We start from the raw sequence: 26,897 nt of genomic DNA, 5'->3' as shown, positions 1-26,897 counted from the left end.
CTCAGACTCAATGCACACTGAATTTTTGGCATGTCAGTTTTTATGCCATCTGTTGTGGCACCATGCCCATTGTGACAGTGGCATGCCAGTAGCAGTGAGGCGTGTGAGCCAACAAAGATGAATTGTTTGGATGGAATACACTATTCTGTAATACTAATTAATTTTGAGTTGATGAATCTACATGAGATATGTTAACCAAATACAGTCAAAGAAATGTCAGTGAAAATAAAATTTATTTTGACTTATGCAGAAGTGTATCACAGATGTTTTTGACTACTATTGATAAGTTAGAATTAGTGTATATTGTGATTTCAGTGATCAGTTTTCTTTTTATAAAAATTTTAAATTTAAGAAAAACAAATACAGCAGTTGTAGCAGATTGTAGATTGAGGAGGAAGTGTTGTGGCACTGTAGGTTATGCATTTATACCTAGAAGGTATTACTGTACCGTTCTTAAAATGTGCTCATAATATACTCAACTTTATAGCAGAAATTGGCAACAGTGTAATAAATTTGAAGACTATTGGATTTCAAAACAAGACAAGTTTAATTCCCTGGTTCTGTGGTGGTATACCTAAAAGTTAAAATGAGTTTAGAATTTCTTATAAATTGTATAATCTTTTACCTGTATGTTACCATTATAATTTCTGGGCCTCAGTTCCTTATCTATTAAATGGGAATAATAGCCACAAATGCTTCACAGAAACTTTGTAATACTAAAATTAGTATATAAGTTCTGAAAAGAATACTACAATCACCCAGCTAAATTAGTTAATTATATGTTATAAATGCAAGGAGTTTTAGTGACAAATCAGTAATGTAGAAAGGATATAACTCACATTCTCATATCTCATTGAACAAGTTCATATGTATCTTTCCAGAAAATATTTTACAAAACCAAATGGTAATATATATTCTGTCCTCTATGTATGTTGCTTTTCCTATTATGTATCTTGGAGGCCTGTACTATCAGCATATGAAAATATTTCAGTTTCTTTCACCACTGTACAGTAGCTCCTGAAACTTCCTTTATTTTATTAGTTCTGTTTTTGATTTTGTATTTTTCTGAAGTGAGAAGCAGGGAGGCAGAGAGACAGACTCCTGCATGCGTCCCAACCAGGATCCACCCGGCAAGCCCACTAGGAGGTGATGCTCTGCCCATCTGGGATGTTGCTCTATTGCAGCTGGAGCCATTCTAGCACCTGAGGTGGAGGCCATGGAGCCATCCTCAGCGCTCGGGCCAACTTTGATCCAATAGAGCCTTGACTGAGGGAGGGGAAGAGAGAGATACAGAGAAAGGAGAGGGGAAAGGGTGGAGAAGCAGATGGGCACTTCTCCTGTGTGCCCTGGCTGGGAATTGAACCTGGACATCCACATGCTGGGCCAACACTCTACCAATGAGCCAACTGGCCAGGGCTCATTAGTTCTGTTTTTGAGGGGCATTTGATTGTCATCACTTTTTGTTGAGTATAAACAATACTGCAACATAAATTTTTGTATACTTGTATCTATTTGTAGGAAAAATTCCTAGATTTAGCTTTGTAGGTCAAAGGTTATTACATTTTAAATTATGATACATATTGGGTTGCGCCAGAAGTAAAGTCTGTTTTCATTACACTTTTGCCAGTACTAGTTGCCATTAAATTTCATAATGTTTGCTAATAGTATAGGTGCAAAATGTTATTACACTGAGGCCTTATAATTGTGAGTGCATTAAATCTTCTCCCTTGTATGTAGTGGTTTATTCTTTCAGCAAAATACTTTTAAGGGTTCTTTGTCCACTCCCCTATTGTATCAGCTCTTATTGTTTAGTTAAGGCTTTTTGTATATTAAGAAAATTGACATTTCTGTCAGATGAATCCCAAATTCATTTTATTTTTTGTGTTAGTTTATGACATTTTTTAGTGAAAAGTTTCTTGGTTTACATTTATCAATGTTTTTATTGCTTCTGAGACTCCCCCACTCTTTTAATCTTTTATGGAACGTGGCATTTTTCATTTATAGTACTCTTAAAGAGTAAAAAGAACTTCTGCCAATTCCATCTAATTTTTAATCTCACCATACATAAACTCAACTAGTTCAGTGGTTTTGTGAGATTTCCTTTAAAATTCTAATGATGAAGCCCTGGTCGGGTAACTTAGTTGGTTGGAGCATTGTTCCAGTATGCCAAGGTTACAGGTTCAATCCCTGGTTAGGGCACATACAGGAATCAAGCAGTGGGCCCTGGCTGGTTGCTCAGTGGGTAGTGCGTTGGCCTGGCATATGGATGTCTAGGTTTGATTCCCAGTCAGGGCACACAGGAGAAACTACCATCTGCTTCTCTCTCCCCTTCTCCCCCTTCTCTCCCTCTTTCCCTCCACATCCAATGGCTCAATGGGTTTGAGTGTGGCCCTGGGCACTGAGGATAGCTGGGTTGGTCCTAGCATGTCAGTCTCAGGTGCTAAAAATAGCTTGGTGCTCAAGCATTGGCCCAAGATGGGGTTGCCGGATGGATTCTGGTTGGGACGTATGCGGGAGACTGCCTCACTATCTCCCCTCCTCTTACCTTAAAAAAAAAAAAAAAAAAAAAAAAAGGAAAAAAAAAGAACCAATGAGTGCATAAATAAGTGGAACAACAAGTAAGTGTTTCTCTCCCCTCTGCCTCACCCCTCTCTCTCACTCCCTCTCCCCTTCTCCTTTTCTCTCTAAAACAAAAAACAAACAAAAACCTTTCAGGATGAGTTGTTACATTCTAGAAGACATTCCTAACAGCCTGAGCAAAAGCAGAACCTACTTCTTGCTGCCTGACATGAGAAGTAGCAGCTAAGGGCATTGATAAAGGGTTGGGCAAATATATGTGGAGGCTTCCTATAGTATATGTATGGCATCATGATTTTTAAAACATACCTAGTCTTTAACCTTTATTGAGTTCATAGATCTTTTTGAGAATCTAGTAAAAGTTGAGGTTTTCTGTATCCCTTTAAGAAGCACATTATTATATAGTCTATATCCATTTATTCTTTCAACTAATGTTTATTATGTGCCTATTATGGGCTGTAAGGAGTTTAGTGTACTTGAGGAAACCATAGCCTACATTTATAGACTCTTTATAGACCTTTTTTGGATTTCATATATCCAGGTATACTTCTGCCGTATTATCTCTGTTGAATTTTTGTGGTTGGCTTCTTCTTGTGTGCCCTGACTGGGATCCACCTGGCATGTCCACTAGGGGGTGATGCTCTGCCCAGCTGGCGCCCTTGCTTCATTGCAACTGGAACCATTTTTTGTTTTAAGCACCCAAGGCAGAGGCCATGGAGCCATCCTCAGTGCTGGGGCCAACTTTGCTCCAATGGAGCCTCGGCTGCGGGAGGGAAAGAGAGAGACAGAGGGGAAGGAGAGGGGGAAGGGTGGAGAAGCAGATGGGCGCTTCTCCTATGTATGCTGACCAGGAATCGAACCCAGGACGTTCACATGCCAGGCCGATGCTTTACCACTGAGCCAACTGTCCAGGGCCAGTAATTCTATTCTTAATTTTTTGAGGAAACACCATATTTTCTTTCATAATGGTTGCACTAATTTGCATTCCAACCAGAAGTGAATGTGGGTTCCTTTTTCTTCACAGCATCTCCAACAGTTATCTGTCTTGTTGATAAGTCAGTCTAATTGGTGTGAGGTGTTGTCTCATTGTAGTTTTTTTTTTTTGATTTGCATTTCTTGAATAGTTAGTGAAGATGAGCATCTTTTCCTATACCTGTTTGCCATTTGCATGTCTTCCTGGGAGAAGTGTCTGTTCAGGTCCTCTCTGCAATTTTTAATTGGATTGTTTGCTTGTTTGTGGCTGAGCTTTGTGAGGTTTTTTGTATATTTTGGATATTAACTTCTTATCGGAGCTGTTGTTTGCAAATATCATCTCCCGTTTAGTTGGTTGCTTATTTGTATTGTTGTCAGTTCTTTTTGCTCTGCAGAAGCTTTTTAGTTTGATAGAGTCCCATTCATTTATCTTTGCCTTTACTTCCCTTGCCTTTGGGGTCAAATTCATAAATTGTTCTCTATGACCAAGGTCCATGAGTTTAGTATTTATGTTTTCCTCTATGTAATTTATAGTTTCAAGTCTTATATTTAAGTCTTTGGTCCATTTTGAATTAATTGTTGTGCAGGGGGGCAAACTGTAGTCAAGTTTCATTCTTTTGCAATTGATTTTCCAATTTTCCCAGCACCATTTACTGAAGAAGCTTTCTTTACTCCGTTGTATGATTTTGGCTTTTTGTTGAAGATGATTTGTTTATGTAAGAATGAGATGGCAGTGTAACACCAGGTGTGCAGGCTTTATTAGAGGAGAACGACCTGCCAGGGCACTCCTCTGGGAGAAGTGCACTGAAACAGACTCTGAGGCAAACATTTATTAAGGTGGGGAGAGCTTTGAGCAAGTGTGCGTGGAGTCAGCAATTCTGGTATGCTCCCTTCTGCAGTCCTATGATTTTGGCTTCCTGGAATGCTTCTCCTTGGGGCAGCTGACCAGCTTCCTAGAACTTTTCTGTTTCAGGGGCGATAGTCCAGTAAGTGAGGGTGGGGTCAGATAGACAAGTGGAACAGCAAAAGGGCAGTTTGGAAGTTTTGGTAAATTCGTGTATCCATCAGTTTATATATATGTGGTTTTATTTCTGGGCTCCTGATTCTGTCCATTGGTCTGTAAGTCTGTTTTTCTCCCAATACCATGCTGTTTTGATTATCAAGGCTCTATACTATAATTTGAAGTCAGGTAATATGATGCCTCCAGCTTCATTCTTTCTCCTCAGGATTGCTTTGGCTATTCAGGGGTTTTTATGGTTCCATACAAACCTGGTAATTTTTGTCCTATTTATTTCAAAAATGACATTTGGGTTTTGATCAGGATGGCATTAAATTTGTATATTGCTTTGGGTAATATGGCCATTTAAACTATGTTGATTTTTCCAGTTCATGAACATGGAATATTTTTTCATCTCATTGTATCTTTCTCAATTTCTTTCAATAATGTTTTGTAGTTTTCAGTATATAGATCTGTAAGGCCAATAGCGGCGGCCACCGTCACAGCCACCTGGCCCGTGCAGGTTCGCATTTGATTAGGACAGACGGTAATGAAACAACGGAGCCTAGAACTGGTGGGTCATTACCTTTATAATCTTAACTCGCACCGATGGGCGAGAAATACATATAGTGGGAACATGCTTCCCTTTCCATTCAGGGCTCCCAAAGCCACTGACTTACCTGAGTTTCCTTGAATCAAAGGCCCCACCAGCCTTATTCACCTTTGTTCCCCATTTCCTTCTCTCTGCACAAACTCTGCATAAACTGGCGTCTCCTTCAGCATTCCGCCATCTTAGCTGCCTCTCCTTGCAGTGCTGATGGAGGATCTGAGCCAGAGAGTTCCCCCACACTTCATTTTAGAGTGTAGAAAAATTAAAGCCTTTAAGCCAATATAGAAATATACAAATAAAGAAGTCTCTGATACAAAGCCACTTATCTGAGGCATAAATGGGATTCCTCATAAGAGTGCACCACCTCACATCATGCAACAGTTAAGGGTATGGGGAAAAGCTTAATGTGAGAAGATTTTAGTATTAAAAGGGTGGGAAAGGCGTAGTCTTAAAACTAAGCCTTAGGCTATAAGACCTTGCCTGCTTACAGTCTGCCCCCCACACCCAATGCAAACTATAAGAGAGCAAACATATATATCATATTTACAAACTTATTTGACTAACAAGGTCCTTCACATTCTTTGTTAAGTTTATTCCTACGTATTTTTTTTTTGTAATTGTAAAAGGAATAGTTTATTTTTAGTTCATTTTCTAATGTTTCATTGTTGGTGTACAGGAAAGCAGTGGACTTTTGTATATTGATTTTACACCCTACAACTCTACTGTGTTGCTTTATTGTTTCTAATAATTTTTTTTGGTGGAGTCTTTGGGGTTTTCTATATACAGAATCATGTCATCTTCAAAAAGTGATACCTTTACTTCTTTCCCAATATGGATGCCTTTTATGTCTTTCTCTTGCCTGATTGCTCTGGTTAGAACTTCCAGAACTAAGTTGAGTAAAAGTGGACAGTGGGCAGCCTTGTCTTGTTCTTTATTTTAGTGGAAAAGCCTTGATTTTTTTTCACCATTTAGTGTGATATTAGCTGATGGTTTGTTATATGTGACCTTTATTATGTTGAGGTACTTTCCTTCTATTCGGATTTTATTGAATATTTTAAACATAAAAGGATGTTGTATCTTTTTTTGTGTGTGACAGACAGAGAGACAAGAGAAGGACAGATAGACAGGAAGGGAGAGATGAATCATCAGTTCTTTGTTATGGTTCTTTGTTGCACCTCCTTAGTTGTTCATTGATTGCATTCTAATATGTTCCTTGACTGGGAGGCTACAGCAGAATGAATGACCCCTTGCTCAAACCAGCGACCTTTGGGCTCATGACAGCGACCTTGGGCTTCAAACCAGTGACCATAGGGTCATGTCTATGATCCCTCACTGAAGCCGGATGAGCCTGCTCTCAAGCCAGCAACCTCAGGGTTTTGAATCTGGGCCTCCACGTCCCAATTCGATGCTCTATCCACTGTGCCACCACCCGGTCAGGCAAGGGATGTTGTATCTTATCAAATGCCTTTTCTGCATCTTTTGATAGGATCATATGATTTCTGTTCTTTGTTTTGTTGATATATATTGTATAATGTTGATCAATTTCCATATGCTGAACCATTTTTGTGCTCCCACTTGATTGTAATATATTATTTTTTAAATGTGTTGTATTTGATTTGCTAGTATTTTATTTAGGATTTTTGCATCTGTATTCATTAGAGAAATTAGTCTAGGTTTTTTTTTTTGTTTTTTTCTTTTTCTTTGTGTGTGCGTGCCTGCGTGTGTGTGTGTGTGTGTGTGTGTGTGTGTGTGTGTTGTCCTTGCCAGATTTTGGTATGAGGGTTATGTTGGCCTCATAAAATGTGTTGGGGAGTATTGCTTCTTCTTCTGTTTTTTGGAAGAGTTTGAGAGGGATGGGTACCAAATCTTCTTTGGATGTTTGGTAGAATTCACCAGTGTAGTCATCTGGTCCTGGACTTTTGTTTTTGGGAAGGTTTTGATAGTGGATTCCATTTCCTCCTTGCTTATAGGTCTACTTAGGTTTTCCACTTCTTTATGACTCAGTCTAGGAAGATTGTCTAGTTCTAGGAGTTTATCCACTTTTGCTATGTTGTTGAATTTGGTGGCATATAATCTGTCATAATACTCTATTATGATCCTTTGTATATCTATGATATCTGTGGTAATTGCTCCCCTTTCATTTCAGATTTTGTTTATGTTAGTCCTTCCTCTTTCTTCCTTAGTCTAGCCCAGGGGTAGTCAACTTTTTTATACCTACCGCCCACTTTTGTATCTTTGTTAGTAAAATTGTCTAACCACCCACCAGTTCCACAATAATAGTGATTTATAAAGTAGGGAAGTAACTTAACTTTATAAAATTTATAATGCAGAGTTACAGCAAGTTAAAGCATATAATAATAATTACTTACCAAGTACTTTGTGTCCATTTTCACTAAGTTTGGCAGAATAAATCTTTATAAAAAAACTTATTATAGTTAAATCTATCTTTTTATTTATACTTTGGTTGCTCACCCACCATGAACTCTGGCATGCCCACTAGTGGGTGGTAGGGACCAGGTTGACTGCCACTGGTCTAGCCAGTGGTTTGTTGATTTTATTAATCTTTTCAAAGAACCAGCTCCTGGTTATATTAATTTTTTCTGTAGTCTTTTTGTTCTCTATTTCATTTAGTTCTGTTCTAATTCTTACTATTGCTTTCTGCTGACTGGGTTGCCTTTGTTGTTCTTTTTCTAGTTCTTTAAGGTATGATGTTAGGTTGTTTACCTAGGATTTCTCTGGTTTCTTGATATAAGCCTGTAATGATATAAACATCTCCCTTATTACTACTGCTTTTTCTGCATCCCAGAAATTTTAATATGTTGTCTTGTTCTTTTCATGTGTCTGTATATATCTTTTTTTTTTTTTTGGTATTTTTTTTTTCTGAAGCTGGAAACAGGGAGAGACAGTCAGACAGACTCCCGCATGCGCCTGACCGGGATCCACCCGGCACACCCACCAGGGGTGACGCTCTGCCCACCAGGGGGCGATGCTCTGCCCCTCCAGGGCATCGCTCTGCCGCGACCAGAGCCACTCTAGCGCCTGGGGCAGAGGCCAAGGAGCCATCCCCAGCACCCATCTTTGCTCCAATGGAGCCTTGGCTGCGGGAGGGGAAGAGAGAGACAGAGAGGAAGGAGGGGGGTGGAGAAGCAGATGGGCGCCTCTCCTATGTGCCCTGGCCGGGAATTGAACCCGGGTCCCCCACACACCAGGCCGACACTCTACCGCTGAGCCAACTGGCCAGGGCCTGTCTGTATATATCTTTTGATCTCTACTTTTATTTCTTCTTTGACTCTGTCATTTTTTAGAAGTATGTTGTTTAGTTTCTACATTTTTATGGGTTTCTTTACTTCCTTTCTACAGATGAATTATAATTTCAAAGCCTTATGATCAGAAATTATGTTCGGTATAATTTCAGTCTTTCTGAATTTGTTGATGTTAGTTTTGTGGCCCAACGTATGGTCTGTCATTTGAATGTTCCATGCACACTGGAGAAGAATGTATAATCTAACATTTTGTAATGAAATATCCTATAAATGTCTATTATATCCAGAGTATCATTTAAGGCCAGTATTTCTTTATTGATTTTCTGTTTGGATAATCTATCTAAAGCCATCAATGGTATGTTGAAATCTCCAAGTATGATTTTGTTTTGTCTGTTTGTATTTTTAAATTAGTCAGTTAGTAAATGTTATATGTTTGATGCTCCCTGGTTCCGTGCATATATATTAAGAAGTGTTATCCTGACCTGTGGTGGCGCAGTGGATAAAGCGTCGACCTGGAAATGCTGAGGTCGCCGGTTCGAAACCCTGGGCTTGCCTGGTCAAGGCACATATGGGAGTTGATGCTTCCAGTTCTTCCTCCTTCTCTCTCTCTGTCTCTCTCTCTCCTCTCTAAAAAAATGAATAAAAAAAAAATTAAAAAAAAAAAAGAAGTGTTATATCTTGATACAATGTCTGCTTTATTATTATGAAATGTCTATCTTTGTCTCTGGTTACCTTTGTTGTCATGAAGCTACACCTGCTTTTCTTTGGATATTTGCTTAGATAATCATTTTTGAACCTTTTACTTAGAATCTACTTTTGTCCTTGCCCCTTAGATGTGTCTCTTGAAGGCAGCATAATGTTGAGTTTTGCTTTTTGATCCAGTCTGCTACTCTGTGCCTCTTTATTGGTGAATTTAGTCCACTTACATTTAGGGTAAATATTGACACTTGGGATTTCCCATAGCCATTTTATATTTTGTTTTCTGGTAGCTCTATGTGTTGTTTAGTTCTTCTCTTTTTTGTTTCTGACAGTTGTTTTAGTTTGGTGGCATTCCATACTTCTTTTCCCTGTTCTTTTTTTAAGCTGTGTGTTTCAGTGGTAACTTTTTCATGGGTGGCTCCCATAGGTTATTAAGAGAAAAATGTTTATATGTACAAAAGTCCTTTGTCATATGAGAACTTCTGCACTCCGTCCTCCTTTGCTACTGCAGATCTTTATCTTCTCCCCTTTTATGTTATTGTTGTCACAGATTATTATTTTTTTTTATTGTTATCTTGTTGGAACTTTTACTTGTAGTTTTAATTTGTATTCTTTGTATCTAGGTGAATAACCCCCTTGAGTATTTTCTGCAGTGTGGGTTTTCTGTTGATAAATTCGCTCAGCTTCTATATGTTTGTAAAAATTTTTTATGTCACCTTTATATTTATTTTTATTTTTATTTTTTTTCATTTTTCATTTTTCTGAAGCTGGAAACGGGGAGGCAGTCAGACAGACTCCCGCATGTGCCCAACCGGGATCCACCCGGCATGCCCACCAGGGGGCGATGTTCTGCCCCTCTGGGGCGTTGCTCTATTGCATCCAGAGCCCTTCTAGTGCCTGAGGCAGAGGCCACAGAGCCATCCTCAGCGCCCTGGCCATCTTTTGCTCCAATGGAACCTCGGCTGCAGGAGGGGAAGAGAGAGACAGAGAGGGAGGAGAGGGGGAGGGGTGGAGAAGCAGATGGGCGCTTCTCCTGTGTGCCCTGGCCGGGAATCGAACCCAGGACTCCCACACGCCAGGCCGATGCTCTACCGCTGAGCAAACTGGCCGGGGCCTGTCACCTTTATATTTGAAGGATAACTTTGATGGATGTAGTATTCTTGTCTGGAAATTCCTCTCTTTCGGTACTTTGAATGTTTGGGTCCACTCTCTTCTGGCTTGCAGAGTTTCTGTTGAGAAGTCTGATAACCTAATGGGCTTTCATTTATATGTTATGTTCTTCTTTTTTCTAGCTGCCTTGAAGATTCTTTCTTTGTCATTGAGTTTTCACTATTTTATTACGATGTGCTTTGGAGTAGGTCTGTTTTAGTTATGTTAGCTTGGCATTCTGTTTACTTCTTGGATTCGAGACCCTCTTTCACATAGGCTTGGGAAATCCTCATCAATTATTTATTTGAATTTGGCTCTCCATTCCCTCTCTTCTTTTTCTGACATACCCATTCTTATTTTGCTCTTTCTTATGGAGTCAGACTTTTTTTTTTTTTTTTCATTTTTCTGAAGCTGGAAACAGAGAGACAGTCAGACAGACTCCCGCATGCGCCCGACCGGGATCCACCCGGCACGCCCACCAGGGGTGATGCTCTGCCCACCAGGGGGCGATGCTCTGCCTATCCTGGGCGTCGCCGTGTTGCGACCAGAGCCACTCCAGCGCCTGAGGCAGAGGCCACAGAGCCATGCCCAGCGCCCGGGCTGTCTTTGCTCCAATAGAGCCTCAGCTGCGGGAGGGGAAGAGAGAGACAGAGAGGAAAGCGTGTCGGAGGGGTGGAGAAGCAAATGGGCGCTTCTCCTGTGTGCCCTGGCCGGGAATTGAACCCGGGTCCTCCGCACGCTAGGCCGACGCTCTACCGCTGAGCCAACCGGCCAGGGCCGGAGTCAGACATTTCTTGTAGAGCTCTCTCAGTTTTTTAAATTTGTGAGTGTCTTTCCTCTTCTCTCTGTAGCATCTCTAGTTGCCTGTCTTAGATGTCACTGTTTCTTTCCTTTATCAAGCTTGATCTATTAGCTAATTTTGCTACTTCAATTCATGTATTCTTCATCTCTTTTTTTTAAGTTTCAATCTTCTTGGTTAGGAATTCATTTTGTTCATTAATTTGTTTTCTGAGCTCATTACGTTTCCTGTTGTCTTCTAGCATTTTGTTGAGTATTTTCAGAACTTCAATTTTGAATTCTCAATCATTTAACTCCAAGATTTCCATGTGATTGAGATTTTTTTCCTGGTGATTTTTCATTTTCCTTCTGAAATAGCTCTTTGTCTTGTATAGCCATGGTATTTGATTTCTTCTTCCTTGATGGCATTTGAGAGTGGTATTGTTAAGATCCTTAACAAAAAAGAAACCTAAAAATTGAAAACATTAAAATAAGAAAATACAATAAAAATTTAAAAAATTATGAAATGTAAAGAAGAAAAAGCACAGGAAAAAGATAGAAAGCAAACAAATAAACAAAAAAACACACAAAACATCCACAAAAAATAAGGGTAAAAAATGTAAAAGTTAGAGAAAATGAAATTCAAAAGAGAAACAGAGAAGAAAAGAATAAGAATAGGCCCTGGCTGGCTGGCTCAGTGGTAGAGCATCTGCCGGCGTGTGGAAGTCCTGGCTTTGATTCCTGGCCAGGGCATACAGGAGAAGCGCCCATCTGCTTCTCCACCCCTCCCCCTCTCCTTCCTCTCTGTCTCTCTCTTCCCCTCCCGCTACCACAGCTCCACTGGAACAGTGTTGGCCCGGGCGGTGAGGGTGGCTCCATGGCCTCTGCCTCAGGTGCTAGAATGGCTCTGGCAGCAATGGAGCAATTCCCCAGATGGGCAGAGCATCACCCTCAATGGGCATGCAGGTGGATCCTGGTCAGGTGCATGCGGGAGACTGTTTGCCTCCCTGCTTCTAACTTTGGAGAAATACACACACACACACACACACACACACACACACACAGAATAAAGGGAAATAAAGAAGGAAAAATAAATATTGGTTTTTAGAGTTTTCTTCCAGTAGGTGTCACTGCATTACAACTTTTAGCTCTGTGAAGTTCCTCAGCTCTCTTTCACTGAGATGTTGCTGTCTCAATTATGTAGGTCAGGTCACAGTTATGTTGGTGGTTGGGCTGTGTTGTGCGGCTTTGTGGCCTTGGCTTTATGACTTCAGCTTTCCATCTTTATGGCTCCATCAATGGTGATCTCTGGCTTTTGGGTGCTCCTTCTTATGTCCCAAGAGACCTGGGGACTAGACGTGGAGCACTTCTGTTTTTTAAGGGGCAGAGTGGCTCTGGAGAGCTAGCTGTGGGGTTGTCTCTGCCACTCTCCATTTGGCGAGGTGAAGGTGGCGGGATCTGGGAGGCTGGGGGCTGCACTTTAGTTTTCTTTGTCTCTGCTGAGTACAGGCTGAAGGCAGACCTCAGAACACTGGTCGTAACCTCATGCTCTGGCTACTTTGGTTTATTTCCCCTCTGCCCCTCAGTCTCACCGCTTCTTCCAGCAGAAGGAGACCCAGTTAATCCAAGTTTCCCTTTCAGACAAAATCCAGAGCCCGAGCTTCCTTCCTCTCCATAGTCCAGCAGAGAAAAAAACCCCCCAGTCACTCCAGGTTTGTCTCCTCTCCTCTCCAAAGCTCACTGTGAATGCATTTTATCTTCTGATCCCCTTTTTGCCCTGTCCCACCTTTAGTCTATTCAGTGCGTGGATCTTCAGGCGTGCCTGCGAGCCCAGGTGTGGTTCCTTTGTTGTATTATATACATAGTTGTTCATTTTGTTGAAATTTCAAGGGGAGTTATCAGGAGTATTTCTCATGCCACTAAAATATTACTCTATCGCCATCCCCAAGACTTACTTTTCTCCCCTTTTTTTTGTCATTTGTTCTTGTTTTTAGCGTGTCTATTAAGTTTTGATCAGATAATGAATTTTTAGGATACAAACATTGTTGAGGCTCTGGATGGTACATTTTTCCAAAGTGATTTGTGTTTTTTCTGATGAGCTGATTAGAGGACTAGCAGACCACTTTGATCCTGTTTAAGCTCAGTTTCAGGCTCTTTAAGGTCTGGTTTTCTCAGACTCCTAGGGAACATTGTTGCTTTTCAGTAGCGATCCTCCTGTAGTCCTAACTGAAGGCCAGGGTATTTATTTACCAATGCTTCTACTTAGGAGAACTTGAATGCTACTTCTCTTCATAGTTCTGTGTGGTTGCGGAATGCTCAGCACAGGTATTTAACCCACCAGCTGCTGTTTTCTGCTGCACTTCCTGAATCTTGCCTTGTGAAAATGTAGCCAACTACTTGAGTCTTATGTACACAGAGTCTTATGTACCTTTTCATTGGTTCCTTCCTCTGTAATTTTTCTCCTTTTGATAGTCTTGAACTTCTAGCCCTTTTGATAGTCTTGAACTTCAACATTTGTCTTCTCAGTCTTTTAAAACTGTTATTTCTCCTTTGGTTCTGTTCTCTTAAATGACGATTTGGGAAATGTACTCAAGGAAACAAAGATGGTGTGAATAAGCTAATTTTGTGGATTCCTTATCTTTCCAGGGTCCCTTAAGTCCTGCCTGTGCTGGTTGATCTATATTGTCTTCAGAAAGTCACTTTATTTTTTCCTAGCTTTTATAGTTATTTTCTGTGGCAGGTTTTGTTTCTTAGAATTTACAGCACCATGGGCAGGTGTAGAAGGCCCTACACCACAGGCTGAATGATTCTATTGTGTATTAAATCATGATTCTATTCAAAGCCCTCCAGAAGGTCTTTATTTTATTCCGATAAACACCAAAGCCCTTAGTATTATATACCCAATCTTCATTGTCTCTTTTGACTAGAGTGTTCTATCCCCCTTTCCACAGTATCTGCATGGCTAACTTCCTCATTTGTAATCTTTGTTCAGATGTTTCTTTATTTAGTCTACTCTAACCACCCTATTTAAAATTGCCTTCTCCTTTCTCCTCTTCATTCTCTCTCTCTTTGTGTTATATTTTACCTATCTATTATGTTTGCTGTGTGTTTTTACTTATTAGAATGAAAACTTGGACCAGACTTTCTCAAGTCATGCTTTGAGTGGCATTGCTATAACGTACAGTGCCGCAGTCTTAACGTTTTCTTAATTCATGTTGTCTTTAAAGGAGTGAGAGGTTTTATTGATTTTTTTTTCAGTTTTATCACTTTATTTGACAATCAGTAATTCTCATCCACATTAACTGTCTGTAGATTTTTGAAAGTGGTGACAGGTACATAGGTGACTAATGTATAGAGCTTGTTTGGCGAATCTTCATCCTCATTCTGTTTTCTGGACAAGCGCACCTGGATCCGGTATGGGACATTCCTTATTCCTTTGGCCCAGACAGCTTTGTTGAGCCTGGTGTCAATGCGCACATCTGACGTTCCCATCCGCTTCATGGCAAATTTCCAGATCTCTTTGAGCGCACGAGGAGCACGCTTCTTGAAACCCACGCCGTGGATGCGCTTGTGGATGTTGATGGTGTATTCTCTGGTCACTACCTCGTTGATGGCAGAACGGCCCTTTTTCTTTTCGCCACCCTTCTTTGCGGGAGCCATTTTGTCAGGGCCAAGTTGGAAAGAAGGAAGCGCGAGGTATTGTCTCGATTTTTAAAAAAGTTAATTTGTACTATCTAAAAGTCCCACCACCTCCTGAGTTCTTATATGTAACTGGTAGGCTTTGCATTTCTATTATAGTTGTTGCTTTATACTAGTGCTGAAACAGAGTGACAGTAAGATTTTCTTTAACAGTCCAGTTACATGTTTTTCTCTGTTCCTTGAAAATACAAAAACAGGCATATTTTGGACAGGAAATGAAAGATTATACCGCTTAACACCACAAGATGTCACTTATGTAAAAATAAAGCTAGTATCCTAATACTCAAAGCTGGAAAGCTACAGGTAAATATAGCAGGTAAATGAAGAACTAGGTAAATAAAAAAATACATATTTGAAACAAGTATTGGTTTTCAGCAGAGGCAATGAAAATATTGCCAATTCAGCATTAATATGAATCAAATTATTATTAAAATAATTTTAAATTTCTAAGTTAATACAATAATACCTGTTAATGGGCCATATTTGAATCCACATATGAGGTAGATCTGAGATGACTGAACATAAGAGAACATATTGAGAGAGTGAACTAGATGTTGTGGTATTAACTCTCCCAAATCTTTACTGTTTGGTGACAAGCAACGAGAATTTTAGGAAGAAATACGTAATTTATATCAAAATATTCTTTTTTTAAAAAAAATTCAGTGAGAGGAGAGGAGGCAGAAAGACAGAGTCCAGCATGTGCCTCAGTTGGAGGCACTACCATGCATGCCTACTGGGGGTGATGCTCTACCCATCTGGCGCATTACTCTGTTGCTCAGCAGTCAAGCTCTTAGCGCCTGATGCAAAGGCCATGGAGCCATCCTCAGTGCCTGGGATCACCTTCTTGCTCTGTCTTCCCATGGTCATCTCTTAGTCTTTGTGGGTCTGGCATTGATCTGCTCTTACAAACACATTGGTCATACTGGATTAGGGCCCAGCCGAATTGACCTCATTGTAACTTAAGGCTCCATCTCCAAATACAGTCACATTCTTGGGGGTTAGGACTTCAACATCTGAATTTTTGAAGGGACACAATTCAGCCCGTAAAAGCACCTGGTTAATCATTCATTCTTGGTAATCACTTACTTGCCTACATTAGGCTTCAATTTGTAAAATATACAAAACTAAAGGGAGTATTTTTTTGTCAGGGTTATCTGTTTGGAGTAAGGAAGCTCTTCTGACCTGTTTTTAAGCCTAAACAGAAATGAAAAGGCTTCTGATACTGTCTTTTTGGTGATTAAACTGTGTTGCATGAAGGAATCATGTGGAGTAAATTTTTAAAAAATCTCTTTGCTGCAGAGTTTTTTGTAAAAAATGAAGGATTACTAATTAGAAAATAACTTGCAAGTAGTTACAATTTATAATCCTACAATCTTAGTTTCCTGTCAGTTTCTTACAGTCATTTAAGAGGATTTTTGTTTGATTTACTTAAAATAAGAGTCTGTGGCCCTGGCAGGTTGGTTCAGTGGTTTGATTCCCCATCAGGGCACACAGGAGAGGCAACCATCTGCTTCTTTCCTCCCTTTCCCCTTTCTCTCTCTATTCCCCTCCCACAGCCAGTGGTTTGATTGGTTCCAGCATTGGCCCCAGGTGCTGAAGATAGCTCCATTGGTCCAAGGGTCAGCCTCAGTTGATAAAAATAGCTCATTTATTTGAGCATCTGCCCCAGGCAGGGGTTTCCAGGTGGATCCTGGTCAGAGCACAGTCATGAATCTCTCTCTCTATCTCCCCTCTTCTCAAATGAAAAAAAATGAGGTTCAGTGATTTAAGTTTTTTTTAAGCATAAAGCTTAAATGTGATACCTTAATTTCAAAGTATGAAAATGATGGCTTACATGATAATGTATTTCTCAGTAATAGATGTATGCCTTTTAGTCTTCTTTTGGAGAACTAAACATCTATTCAAATGCAGAAAAAACCCTACTGTAAACCTTGTTAATAATTTTAACGAGGTATAATTTGCATATCACATTATCCACCAAAAATTATAATTAGCTTTTTTGATATAAAAGATCTGTTATACACCAATGAAATCACCACCACAATTAAGATACAGAGTATTTTCATCATCTTACAGAACAGGAAATTTTCTTATGTCCCTTTGCTGTCCATTTCTTCCTCTACCCTATAACACTAGTATACCACTGATCTGCTTTTTGTCTCTACGGATGAGTTTGCATTTTCTAGTATTTTAAATGAATAAATCATTCCTCATTTGCATCTGTCTTCTTTCTCTCAGCATATTGATTTTGAGAATTCATCCAGCTTTTTTGCATGTTTCTTTTTCATTGCTGGGTAGTATTCTGATATTTGGTTAAATCACATTTTACTAATGCACAGATTTTTTCTCCAGTTTTTACTATTATGAATATAGATGCTATGATTCATGTGAGTTATTATGTGGAGATGTTTGTCTTTCTGTGGGGAGTGGACTGACTGGAGTACATAGTAGGATTATGTTATAATTGTAAGAAACGCGCAGTTTTTCAAAGTATTTTTTGTTTTTTTTTCCACATCCTCACCTGCAGTGTGGAGCTCTCTAGATCCATAGCCTTGGCCACGTTTGTTATTGTCAGTCTCTTAGTTTCAGTTATTCTAATGGGTGTATAATAATATCTCATTTAATTTGTATTTCCCTGATAATGATCTTAAGTATTTTTAATATGCTTATGATATTTCTAATCTTTTATGAAATATCTGTTCAACTCTTGACAGTTTTTTTGATATGCCTATTGGTCTTGTTATGAGTTATTATATTACTTTGTAAAAATTAAGCTTTTGATTTTGAGATAACAGATTTATATGCAGTTATAAGAAACAGTACAGAGAGATTCTGTGTACCCGATACCCAGTTTCCTTCAACAATAAACTAGTCAGGTATCACAACCAGGATGTTGGCATAGATGTAATCTATGAATTTTGTTCAGATCGCCAAGTTTTTAACTTGTGTGTAAATGTGTGTGTTATATTCTATTTTATCATGTGTAGGTTTATGTAACCATGATGATAAACTTACCAACAGTCCATCACCACAGGGATCTCTTGTGTTGATGTTTTATATCCATCCTTCATTTTCTTGACTTTAACTTTAGTAACCACTAATCTTTCATCATTTCTATAAATTTTCTCACTCAGCATACTTCTCTGGCGATTAATCAGAGTTGTCTCATGTATCTTGTTTAGATGTTAAAATTAAAATTGCCTTTACTCTTTGAATTAGGGAGTATCATTTGGGATTTTTCTTTTGCATTTTTTCTTTTTTGGAGGGGGAAATAGGGAGAAAAAAGGGATGGTATAAATGACACAAGCTTTTTAATCACTGCTGTTCTCTGAGGTATTCTGAAGAAAGTTTTTACTTTTTGGCTTATGAAAATATTTTAGTGTTGAGTCAGAATTTTTTTTACCTTTTCTGATTATTATGCAGAAGATATTTTGGGATGAAAGAATCTGTATGCTTGTGTTCTAATTCGTATTTTGCCCAGAACTGAGATATACAGTTTTTTAATTGATGGGCTTTATGACATCGTAACATTTGATGTTTTCTATGATTCAGATTAGAAATACATATTTAATTATAAATAGGAATGCGGTTATTTAACATTTTCCATCATATTTATTATTTTGATTTTTATGCTATTGATTTTTTTTAAATTTTTAAATTTTTATTTTATTTATTCATTTTTAGAGAGGGGAGAGAGAGAGACAGAGAAGGAGAGAGAGGAGAGAGAGACAGAGAGAGAGAGAAGGGGGAGGAGCTGGAAGCATCAACTCCCATATGTGCCTTGACCAGGCAAGCCCAGGGTTTTGAACTGGCGACCTCAGCATTTCCAGGTCGACGCTTTATCTACTGCGCCACCACAGGTCAGGCATGCTATTAATTTTTTTTAGTGAGAGAGACAGACAGACAGGGACAGACAGGAAGGGAGAGAAATGAGAAGCATCAACTGATAGTAGCATCACTTTAGTTGTTCATTGATTGCTTTCTCATATATGTCTGGACTGGGGTGTTCTAGCTGAGCCCAGGCTTCAAGCCAGCAACCTTGGGCTCAAGCCAGCAACCATGGGATCACATCTATGAGCCTGTGCTCAAGCTGGTGAGCTTAGGGTGTCTAACCTGGGTCCTCAGTTTCCGAGGCCAGTGCTCTATTCACTGTAACACCGCCTGAGCAGATATTTTATTGATCTTTTTAGAGAGAGGAATAGAGAGTGAGAGGGAGACAGGAACATTGATCTGTTCCTATATGTACCCTGACCGGGGAACAAACCAGCAACCTCTGTGCTTCAGGATGATGCTTCAACCAACCAAGCTATCTGGCCAGGGCCATATTTCTAATTCTTATGAAAATGAAATACTTTATTAGCTGTATAATGTGAAAACCTAAATATGGATTTTATTTTTCTTTTGCATAGGAATGAAGATCTGAAGCAAATGTTGGAGAGCAACAAAGATTCTGCTAAATTGGATGCAATGAAACGTATTGTTGGGGTAGGTAAAATAGATCTTTTTAATTTTTGGAAAATGAACATGTAGCGATTATATCAAATATACATGTTAAATAATATGTTAAATACCAAATTGAACATTTTATTTACTTTTCAATATTAAATTAGAATTTTCTATCTAAAATGTTTTGGAAGAGGACAGATGAAGACACTACAAAGAAAGAAAACTATCGACCAATATCCTCAATGAACTTAGATGCTGAAATTCTCAACAAAATATTAGCAAATCGGATCCAGCAATACATGAAAAAAATCATACATCATGATCAAGTGGGATTTATTCTGGGGAGGCATGGCTGGTACAACATTTGCAAATCTATCAATGTGATTCATCACATAAACAAAAGGAAGGATAAATACCACATGATAATATTAATAAATGCAGAAAAAGCATTTGATAAAATCCATCGCCCATTTATGATCAAAACTCTAAGCAAAGTGGAAATACAGGGAACATATCTCAACATGATAAAGGCCATCTATGACAAACCCACAGCCAACATCATACTCAATGGGCAAAACTTAAAAGCAATCCCCTTAAGAACAGTAACAAGGCAGGAGTGCCCTCTTTCACCACTCTTATTCAACATAGTTCTGGAAGTCCTAGCCACAGCAATCAGACAAGTTTCCCAAACTGGGAAAGAAGAAGTAAAACTTTCATTATTTGCTGATGACTTAATACTGTACATAGAAAACCCTAAAGTCTCAGTCAAAAAACTACTGGATCTGAAAAATGAATTCAGCAAGGTGGCAGGTTATAAAATCAATATTCAGAAATCTCTGGCATTTATATACATCAACAATGAAATGTCTGAAAGAGAAATTAAGGAAACAATCCCCTTCACTATTGCAACAAAAAAAATAAAGTATCTAGGTGTGAATTTAACCAAGGAGGTTAAAGAGCTGTACTCAGAAAATTTTAAAACATTGATAAAAGAAGTCAAGGAAGATACAAACAAGTTGAAGCATATACTGTGTTCATGGATAGGAACAATTAAACATCATTAAAATGTCTATACTACCCAAAGCAATCTATAAATTCAGTGCAATTCTTATTAAAATACCAATGTCATACTTCAAAGATATAGAACAAATATTCCAAAAATTAATATGGAACCAAAAAATAAAATGAATTGCCTCAGCAATCTTGAAAAAGAAAATTAAGCAGGGGTATCACACTTCCTGATATCAATTTATACTACAAGGCCATTGTACTCAAAACTGTTTGCTTCAGGCATAAGAACAGGATACAGATCAATGGAACATAACAGAGAACCCAGAAATAAATTTACACCTTTATGGACAACTGATATTTGACAAAGGAGGTAAGAGCATACAACGGAGTAAAGACAGTCTCTTTAACAAAAGGTGTTGGGAAAATTGGACAGCCACCTATAGAAAAACGAAACTAGACCACCAACTTACACCATTCACAAAAATAAACTCAGAATGAATAAAAGACTTGAATGTAAGTCGTGAAAACATAAGCATCTTAGAAGAAAAAATAGGCAATAAGCTCTCCAACATCTCTCGCAGCAATATATTTGCTGATTTAACTCCACCGGGCAAGTGAAATAAAGGACAGAATGAACAAATGGGACTATATCAAACTACAAAACTTTTGTACAGCAAAAGACACCATGAACAAAATAAAAAGACATCTAAAACAATGGGAGAACATATTCGCCAACATGTCCAATAGGGGTTAATAAACAAAATCTACAAAAAACTTGTAAAACTCAACATCAGGAAAGTAAGCTGTTCAATCAAAAATTGGGCAAAAGAACTGAATAGACACTTCTCTAAAGAGGACATACAGATGGCCAATGGGCATATGAGAAAATGTTCAACATCACTAATCTTTAGAGAAATGCAAATTAAAACCACAATGAGATACCACCTCACATCACTTTGAATGGCGCTCATTAACAAAACAACACATAACAAGTGCTGGTGAGAGTGTGGAGAAAAGGGAACCCTCCTGCACTGCTGGTGGGAATGCAGACTGGTGCAACCACTGTGGAAAACAATACTATGGAGATTCCTCAAAATATTAAAAATGGAACTGCCTTTTGACTCAGCTATCCCATTTCTAGGAATGTATTCTAAGAATAACAAATCACCGATTTAAAAGAAGATATGCACCCCCATGTTTACTGCAGCATTGTTTACAATAGCCAAGATCTGGAAACAGCCCAAGTGTCCATCAGTAGACGAGTGGATAAAAAGCTGTGGTACATATACACAATGGAATACTACGTGGCCATGAAAAGAAGGAAATCTTACCCTTTGCGGCAACATGGGATGGTCCTGGAGTCTACTATGCTAAGCGAAATAAGCCAGGCAGAGAAAGAAAAATATCATATGACTTCACTCATATGGGGAATCCAATGAACAATGTGAACTGAGGAATGGATGAGAGGCAGAGAAAGGGTCAAAGAGTCCAGAGGGAAAGAGGAAGAGAGGGGGGGATCAAAGAAAGGAAAGACTTAGTGAAAGTATATAAACATAACAGAGAGATAGAGGGCATGATAGTAACTTATGGAGGAAAAGGGGGAAGGCGGTGGGGGGAGGGAGCAAAGGGGGTATGAAGGAGAACAAGGGGGAGGGAGATATATTTGGGGGTACACTTGTAACTGTAAACGCAAATTAAAATCAATAAAAAAGGATTTATGCAAAATGAAAAAATAAAGTTTTGGAAAGAAATATTAAAATTAAAATTTAGAAAGTTTAGTTTTAATACTATCTTTTCTCTGTTTTGATTTCCCTATCTTAATATCAAGACATTTCTTTTATGACATAGAGTTAATAATTTTGAAAACAGATAGATTGCATATAACAATATTTTGACTTCCTTCAAAGAGGGATACTAATTAGCTAACAAATTTTGTTTTCTCATATCATGACCTAAAAGTTATGAACATGCTTTCTTGTGTGTTTTAAATTTTATTAATTCTAATAGTAATGTTTTATTCAACTTAGTAGCATAGAACTTCTAATGAGTATTAGTAAACATTAGAGCATTGTCCAGTTTTTACTTGTAATGCAAAATTCAAACAATTGGCTAATATCAGTAGGGGGGATCCATCATCAGTAAAAATATAATGCAATTCCTAATTATATATAAGATCATTAATAAAATATTTTTCAATTTGTGTTGTGCTTGCTCTCTTTTTATTTGACTTTTTTATGTTCAGAGTGGAAAAAGCTGGCTTAATTTAGTAACTAATGCTAAATAGTTCTGACTTTTGTTCAATGGAATTAAATCACAAAACTTGTTCTTTCCACTGCTACTATGCTTTTTATCACCACCATTGCTGATTTCTACACATTTTTATATAAGGTCAAAATGTAATAAATTTGTATAATTCCATAAATAAACTATTGTAATAAGTTGACAACACAATTGCCACCATTAGAGAGTTTGAAATCTTTTTTAATATATCAAAGTCCAAGTTCCATTTATGAAAGATGATTATGGTTATCAGTATGTCTGTTAAAAGGTGAGTTGTGAAACTCAAATATATAGAACTTGAGGACTCATTGAACCTATAAAACACCTAGGCATTATTTGATTCTAATATTCATGTGTATGTTATTTGGTAATGTAGGGGAAATGTTGAAGATTCTAAATATTTCATTTGTTAATGTTATACTGTATATATAATAGCATTTATGGACAGATACTGCTTTGCGTGGCTTTCATATATGTTTAGATTTTATTGAAGTTTAGTTAAATAACACTAGTCTCCCAGACTCTCAACAACATGGTTCAAATTTCAGTTACTGTGGTATATTAACCTAGTAATTGCTTCTGTAGAAACTTCACCTCGAACTTGTAAATCCATAGCTCATTATGTAGATAACAAATGTTCATCATGATCAATGACCAGTATGTCACTTCTTTGAAAGTCTTTTAGTATTTGGTCACTATGTTGGTCAGTCCAAGCATATAGCATGTAGTTGTGTTTTCTCTTTGTTTCCCAGTGAGAAATCCAGTTGACATTTTTAAAAAATGGATCATTGAAAGAGGGATTTGGTCAGTAAGATGAAATGAAAATGCAGTAAATAAATGAAAAGTGCTAACATTGGAAATGAAAATGAGATAGGATGTAAAGGGAGTTATAAGAAATATATAGCTGACATGGGGATGCTCTCACTGCCATTGTTCATGAGACTCTAAATACATAGCTGGAGGAACATAGTATAAGGTGAGCTTTTCTTTTTTTTTTTTTTTTTTTTAAATTATTTTTATTTATTTATTCATTTTAGAGGGGGGAGAGAGAGAGAGAGAGAGAGAGAGCGCGCGCGAAGGGGGGAGGAGCAGGAAGTTTCAACTCCCATATGTGCCTTGACCGGGCAAGCCCGGGGTTTTGAACCGGCAACCTCAGCATTTCCAGGTCGACGCTTTATCCACTGCGCCACCACAGGTCAGGCCAAGGTGAGCTTTTCAATGTAAAGGAGGAAAATATTTGTGATGGAAAGGATAAATAAAAGATCTACCAAAGAAAGTGGAGCTGCCTAAAAATTTCACATTAAATTAACTCTAGGAAATAATTAAAACATTGAAAATGCAAAGGATATAATGCTGGAAGGTGACCCAGATTTGAAAAGGAGTTTGTTGTAATTTACTAAGGTATAGAAAAGATTTCTCAGTATCTTAAGTTAGATGGTGAAAAGAAGACAAGCCCATTCAACATATATGTAGTAAGTTAATGCACAGTGTTTCTAATGTGCTAAATTATAGTGTAATAAATTAATGTTAGTTTTACTATTTTTTATTTTCCTATGTATTTATAACTGACAAACATACAGTTTTAATGTTTTTGTGAAATTTTTGAAAGTCACAGATCAATTATAACTTTTATAATTATTTTTTTATTTTTATTTAATTTTTTTTTTGCATTTTTCTGAAGTTGGAAATGGGGAGACAGACAGACTCCCGCATGCGCCTGACCGGGATCCACCTGGCACGCCCACCAGGGGGCGATGCTCTGCCCATCCGGGGCATTGCTCTGCTGTAATCAGAGCCATTCTAGCACCTGAGGCAGAGGCCACAGAGCCATCCTCAGCCACAGAGCCATCCTCAGTGCCCGGGCCAACTTTTGCTCCAGTGGAGCCTTGGCTGCGGGAGGGGAAGAGAGAGACAGAGAGGAAGGAGAGGGGGAGGGGTGGAGAAGCAGATGGGCGCTTCTCCTGTGTGCCCTGGCTGGGAATCGAACCCGGGACTCCTGCACACCAGGCTGACGCTCTGCCACTGAGCTAACCGGCCAGGGCCAACTTTTATAATTGATTACCAAGATTGCTTTTGGGGATTTTAGTTTTCATTCCTGCAGGTTATAGTCCTGTACTACCATATAAAGAAGGCACTGCTCTTAATTATTTCATTAAACTGGCTTTTATTTCATGTTAAGGTAAATTATTTCACTAAATCTGAGGCTAGTATTGAAATTCCTAATACTGAAAATGTGTTATTTGGTTCTTTTTTATTCATTTTTCAACCTGATAAGTAAAAATCAACGTTCTAATCTAGACTACTTAAGTCTCACAAATATAATTTAAATGAAATTAAATGTATCACAAAGAAATGGAAATATAGGCCCTGGCCGGTTGGTTCAGTGGTAGAGTGTTTCAATGGCATGTGGATGTCCGTCCCGGATTTGATTCCTGGTCAGGGCATACAAAAGAAGCGACCATCTGCTTCTTCACCCTTTCCTCTTCCCCTTCTCTCTTTCTCTCTTCCTCTCCAGCAACCATGGCTCAATTGGTGTGAGAGAATTGGCCCCGCACTATGGTTGGCTCCCTGGCCTCATCCTCAGGTACTAAAAATAGTTCGGTTTCCAAGCAATGGAGCAACCTCCCTATATGTGCAGAGCATCCCTGGGTAGGGGGCTTGCCAGGTGGATCCTGCTCAGAGTGCATGTGGGAATCTGTCTCTCTGCCTTCCCTTCCCTCACTTAATAATAAAAAGAAATGGCAATACAGCTATATATGCATATTAGTTAGACTGTCTCTTATTAGGAAGTTTGTATAAAGGTAATTTTGAATTTGATCTTTTTTAAAAGTAAGAAAACGATAAGTAATTAAAATTACTCTTTCACATAATGCTCTCAAGATGATCTGTTTGTGAGTGTTCACAAATGGTAGGATTTCTTTTTTCTCACATGTGACCATTGTTCATTATATGATAATATAAATATACTGCTCACAAAACTTAGGGGGTATTTTATCACTTTACTTTCATTTTGAAATATCCTGTAATTTTTGTGAGCAGTATATATATAATGAATGTGTATATGTATATCACACTCACACTCACACCCACACACCCACACACACACACCATTCATCTGTTGAAAAGACACTTAGATTGTTTCCATATCATGGCTATGGTGAATAATGCTGCAATAAACATGGGAGTGCAGATGTCTTTTCAAAATAGTGATTTTATTTTCTTAGTATACATACCCAGGAATGGGATTGCTAGATCATATGGTAATTTTATTTTTAATTTTTTGAGGTACTTCCATACTCTTTTCCATAATGGCTGCACCAATTTAGATTCCTACCAACAGTGCACAAGGATTTCCTTTTCTCCACTTTATCATCCCTACTTGCTGTCCCTTGTGGGTTTTTCTTTGTTATGATAGGCATTCTAACAGGCTTGAGGTGATAACTTGTTTACGAATTTGATTTTCATTTGCCTGACAATTAGTGATGTTGAGCATCTTTTCTTGTACCTGTTGACATTTTAAACTTACACAATGGTTTCTCTCAATTATGTCTTAGTACACCAGGAAAAATGTATTATAGAGTGACCCCCCCCCTTTGCCAGGTAAGCAGTTGTTTAGAGCGCTGTCCTAATATATCAAGGTTGTGATTTCAGTCCCTGGTCAGGGCACAGAGAAGAATTAATCAATGAATGCATAAATGGGTAGAGCAGCAAACTGATGTTTCTTTCCTTCTCTCCTTCTCTCCCTCCGTCTTTCCTGCTCTCCCTCTTTCTCTTTCTCTTCCCCTTCCTCTCTCTAAAATCAATCAAATAAAAATAAAGTGATATAAATACATTTTGTAAATTTTCAAATAATATTGAGGTATAAAAAAAATAAAAGTTTCATCTTCCAGATAAATTTTAGAATCAAATTGTCAAGTCCTGTTTTAAAAAAATTGTTTTTTGAAATTTGATAAGGATAATATGGAATTTATATAGCCCTTTTTTCCTTTTCTCTTTTTCTGACTTTCAGTAGCATTATATTTATATTTTATTGTTTTCGTCACAGCAATCTTGTGAAATCCTTGTTAGAGACATTTCTGTATATTTTAAAATCTTGGTTGTCATTATGAATAGTCCCTTAATTATATTTTTGAAACTATTACTGGTGTGTAGGAAAGCAGATGACTCTTCTGTGTTCTTGCATTTGTCCTGTAATAATCCCTTGCATTAGTGTCCTCTTAGGAAATATTTATTGAGTGAATTTGACTATAGGGTTTTTTTCTTTCTTCTCTCAGGTGTTAACATCCTTTTGAATAGCATTCTGTAGAATAAAGCTGAGGAAGCCTTAGAATAAAATAGGACAGGATGTCTGACTTTTAGGTAATCATTTGAATAACTGAAGGGGTCATAGAGAACATTTAATCACTCCTTATTTTAC

The 26,897-nt window shown here is 38.2% G+C and overlaps 2 protein-coding genes across 4 annotated transcripts in view; one reads left to right on the top strand and one right to left on the bottom strand.

Annotated features, from left to right (window-relative positions):
• Positions 1–26,897, top strand: part of AP3B1 (adaptor related protein complex 3 subunit beta 1) — a 318,239-nt gene that overhangs the window by 20,335 nt on the left and 271,007 nt on the right. For 2 of the 3 annotated variants that reach the window (XM_066273623.1, XM_066273626.1), the window contains exons 2-3: positions 19,153–19,228; positions 24,996–25,064. In XM_066273623.1, the coding sequence (XP_066129720.1) occupies positions 19,153–19,228; positions 24,996–25,064 (145 nt within the window). The remainder of the gene's footprint in view (positions 1–19,152; positions 19,229–24,995; positions 25,065–26,897) is intronic. The other variant, XM_066273625.1, reaches the window with a different exon arrangement.
• On the bottom strand, positions 14,306–14,741 carry LOC136336217 (large ribosomal subunit protein eL31-like). The gene has a single exon (XM_066277702.1). It carries the CDS (start codon positions 14,702–14,704, stop codon positions 14,324–14,326), a length of 381 nt encoding a protein of 126 aa, XP_066133799.1. The 5' UTR covers positions 14,705–14,741; the 3' UTR covers positions 14,306–14,323.

Source organism: Saccopteryx bilineata, chromosome 4 (assembly GCF_036850765.1).
Source record: "Saccopteryx bilineata isolate mSacBil1 chromosome 4, mSacBil1_pri_phased_curated, whole genome shotgun sequence".
NCBI classification, from domain to species: domain Eukaryota; kingdom Metazoa; phylum Chordata; class Mammalia; order Chiroptera; family Emballonuridae; genus Saccopteryx; species Saccopteryx bilineata.
Note: the sequence above shows the minus strand (reverse complement) of the source record. Positions and strands in the feature narration are given on the sequence as shown.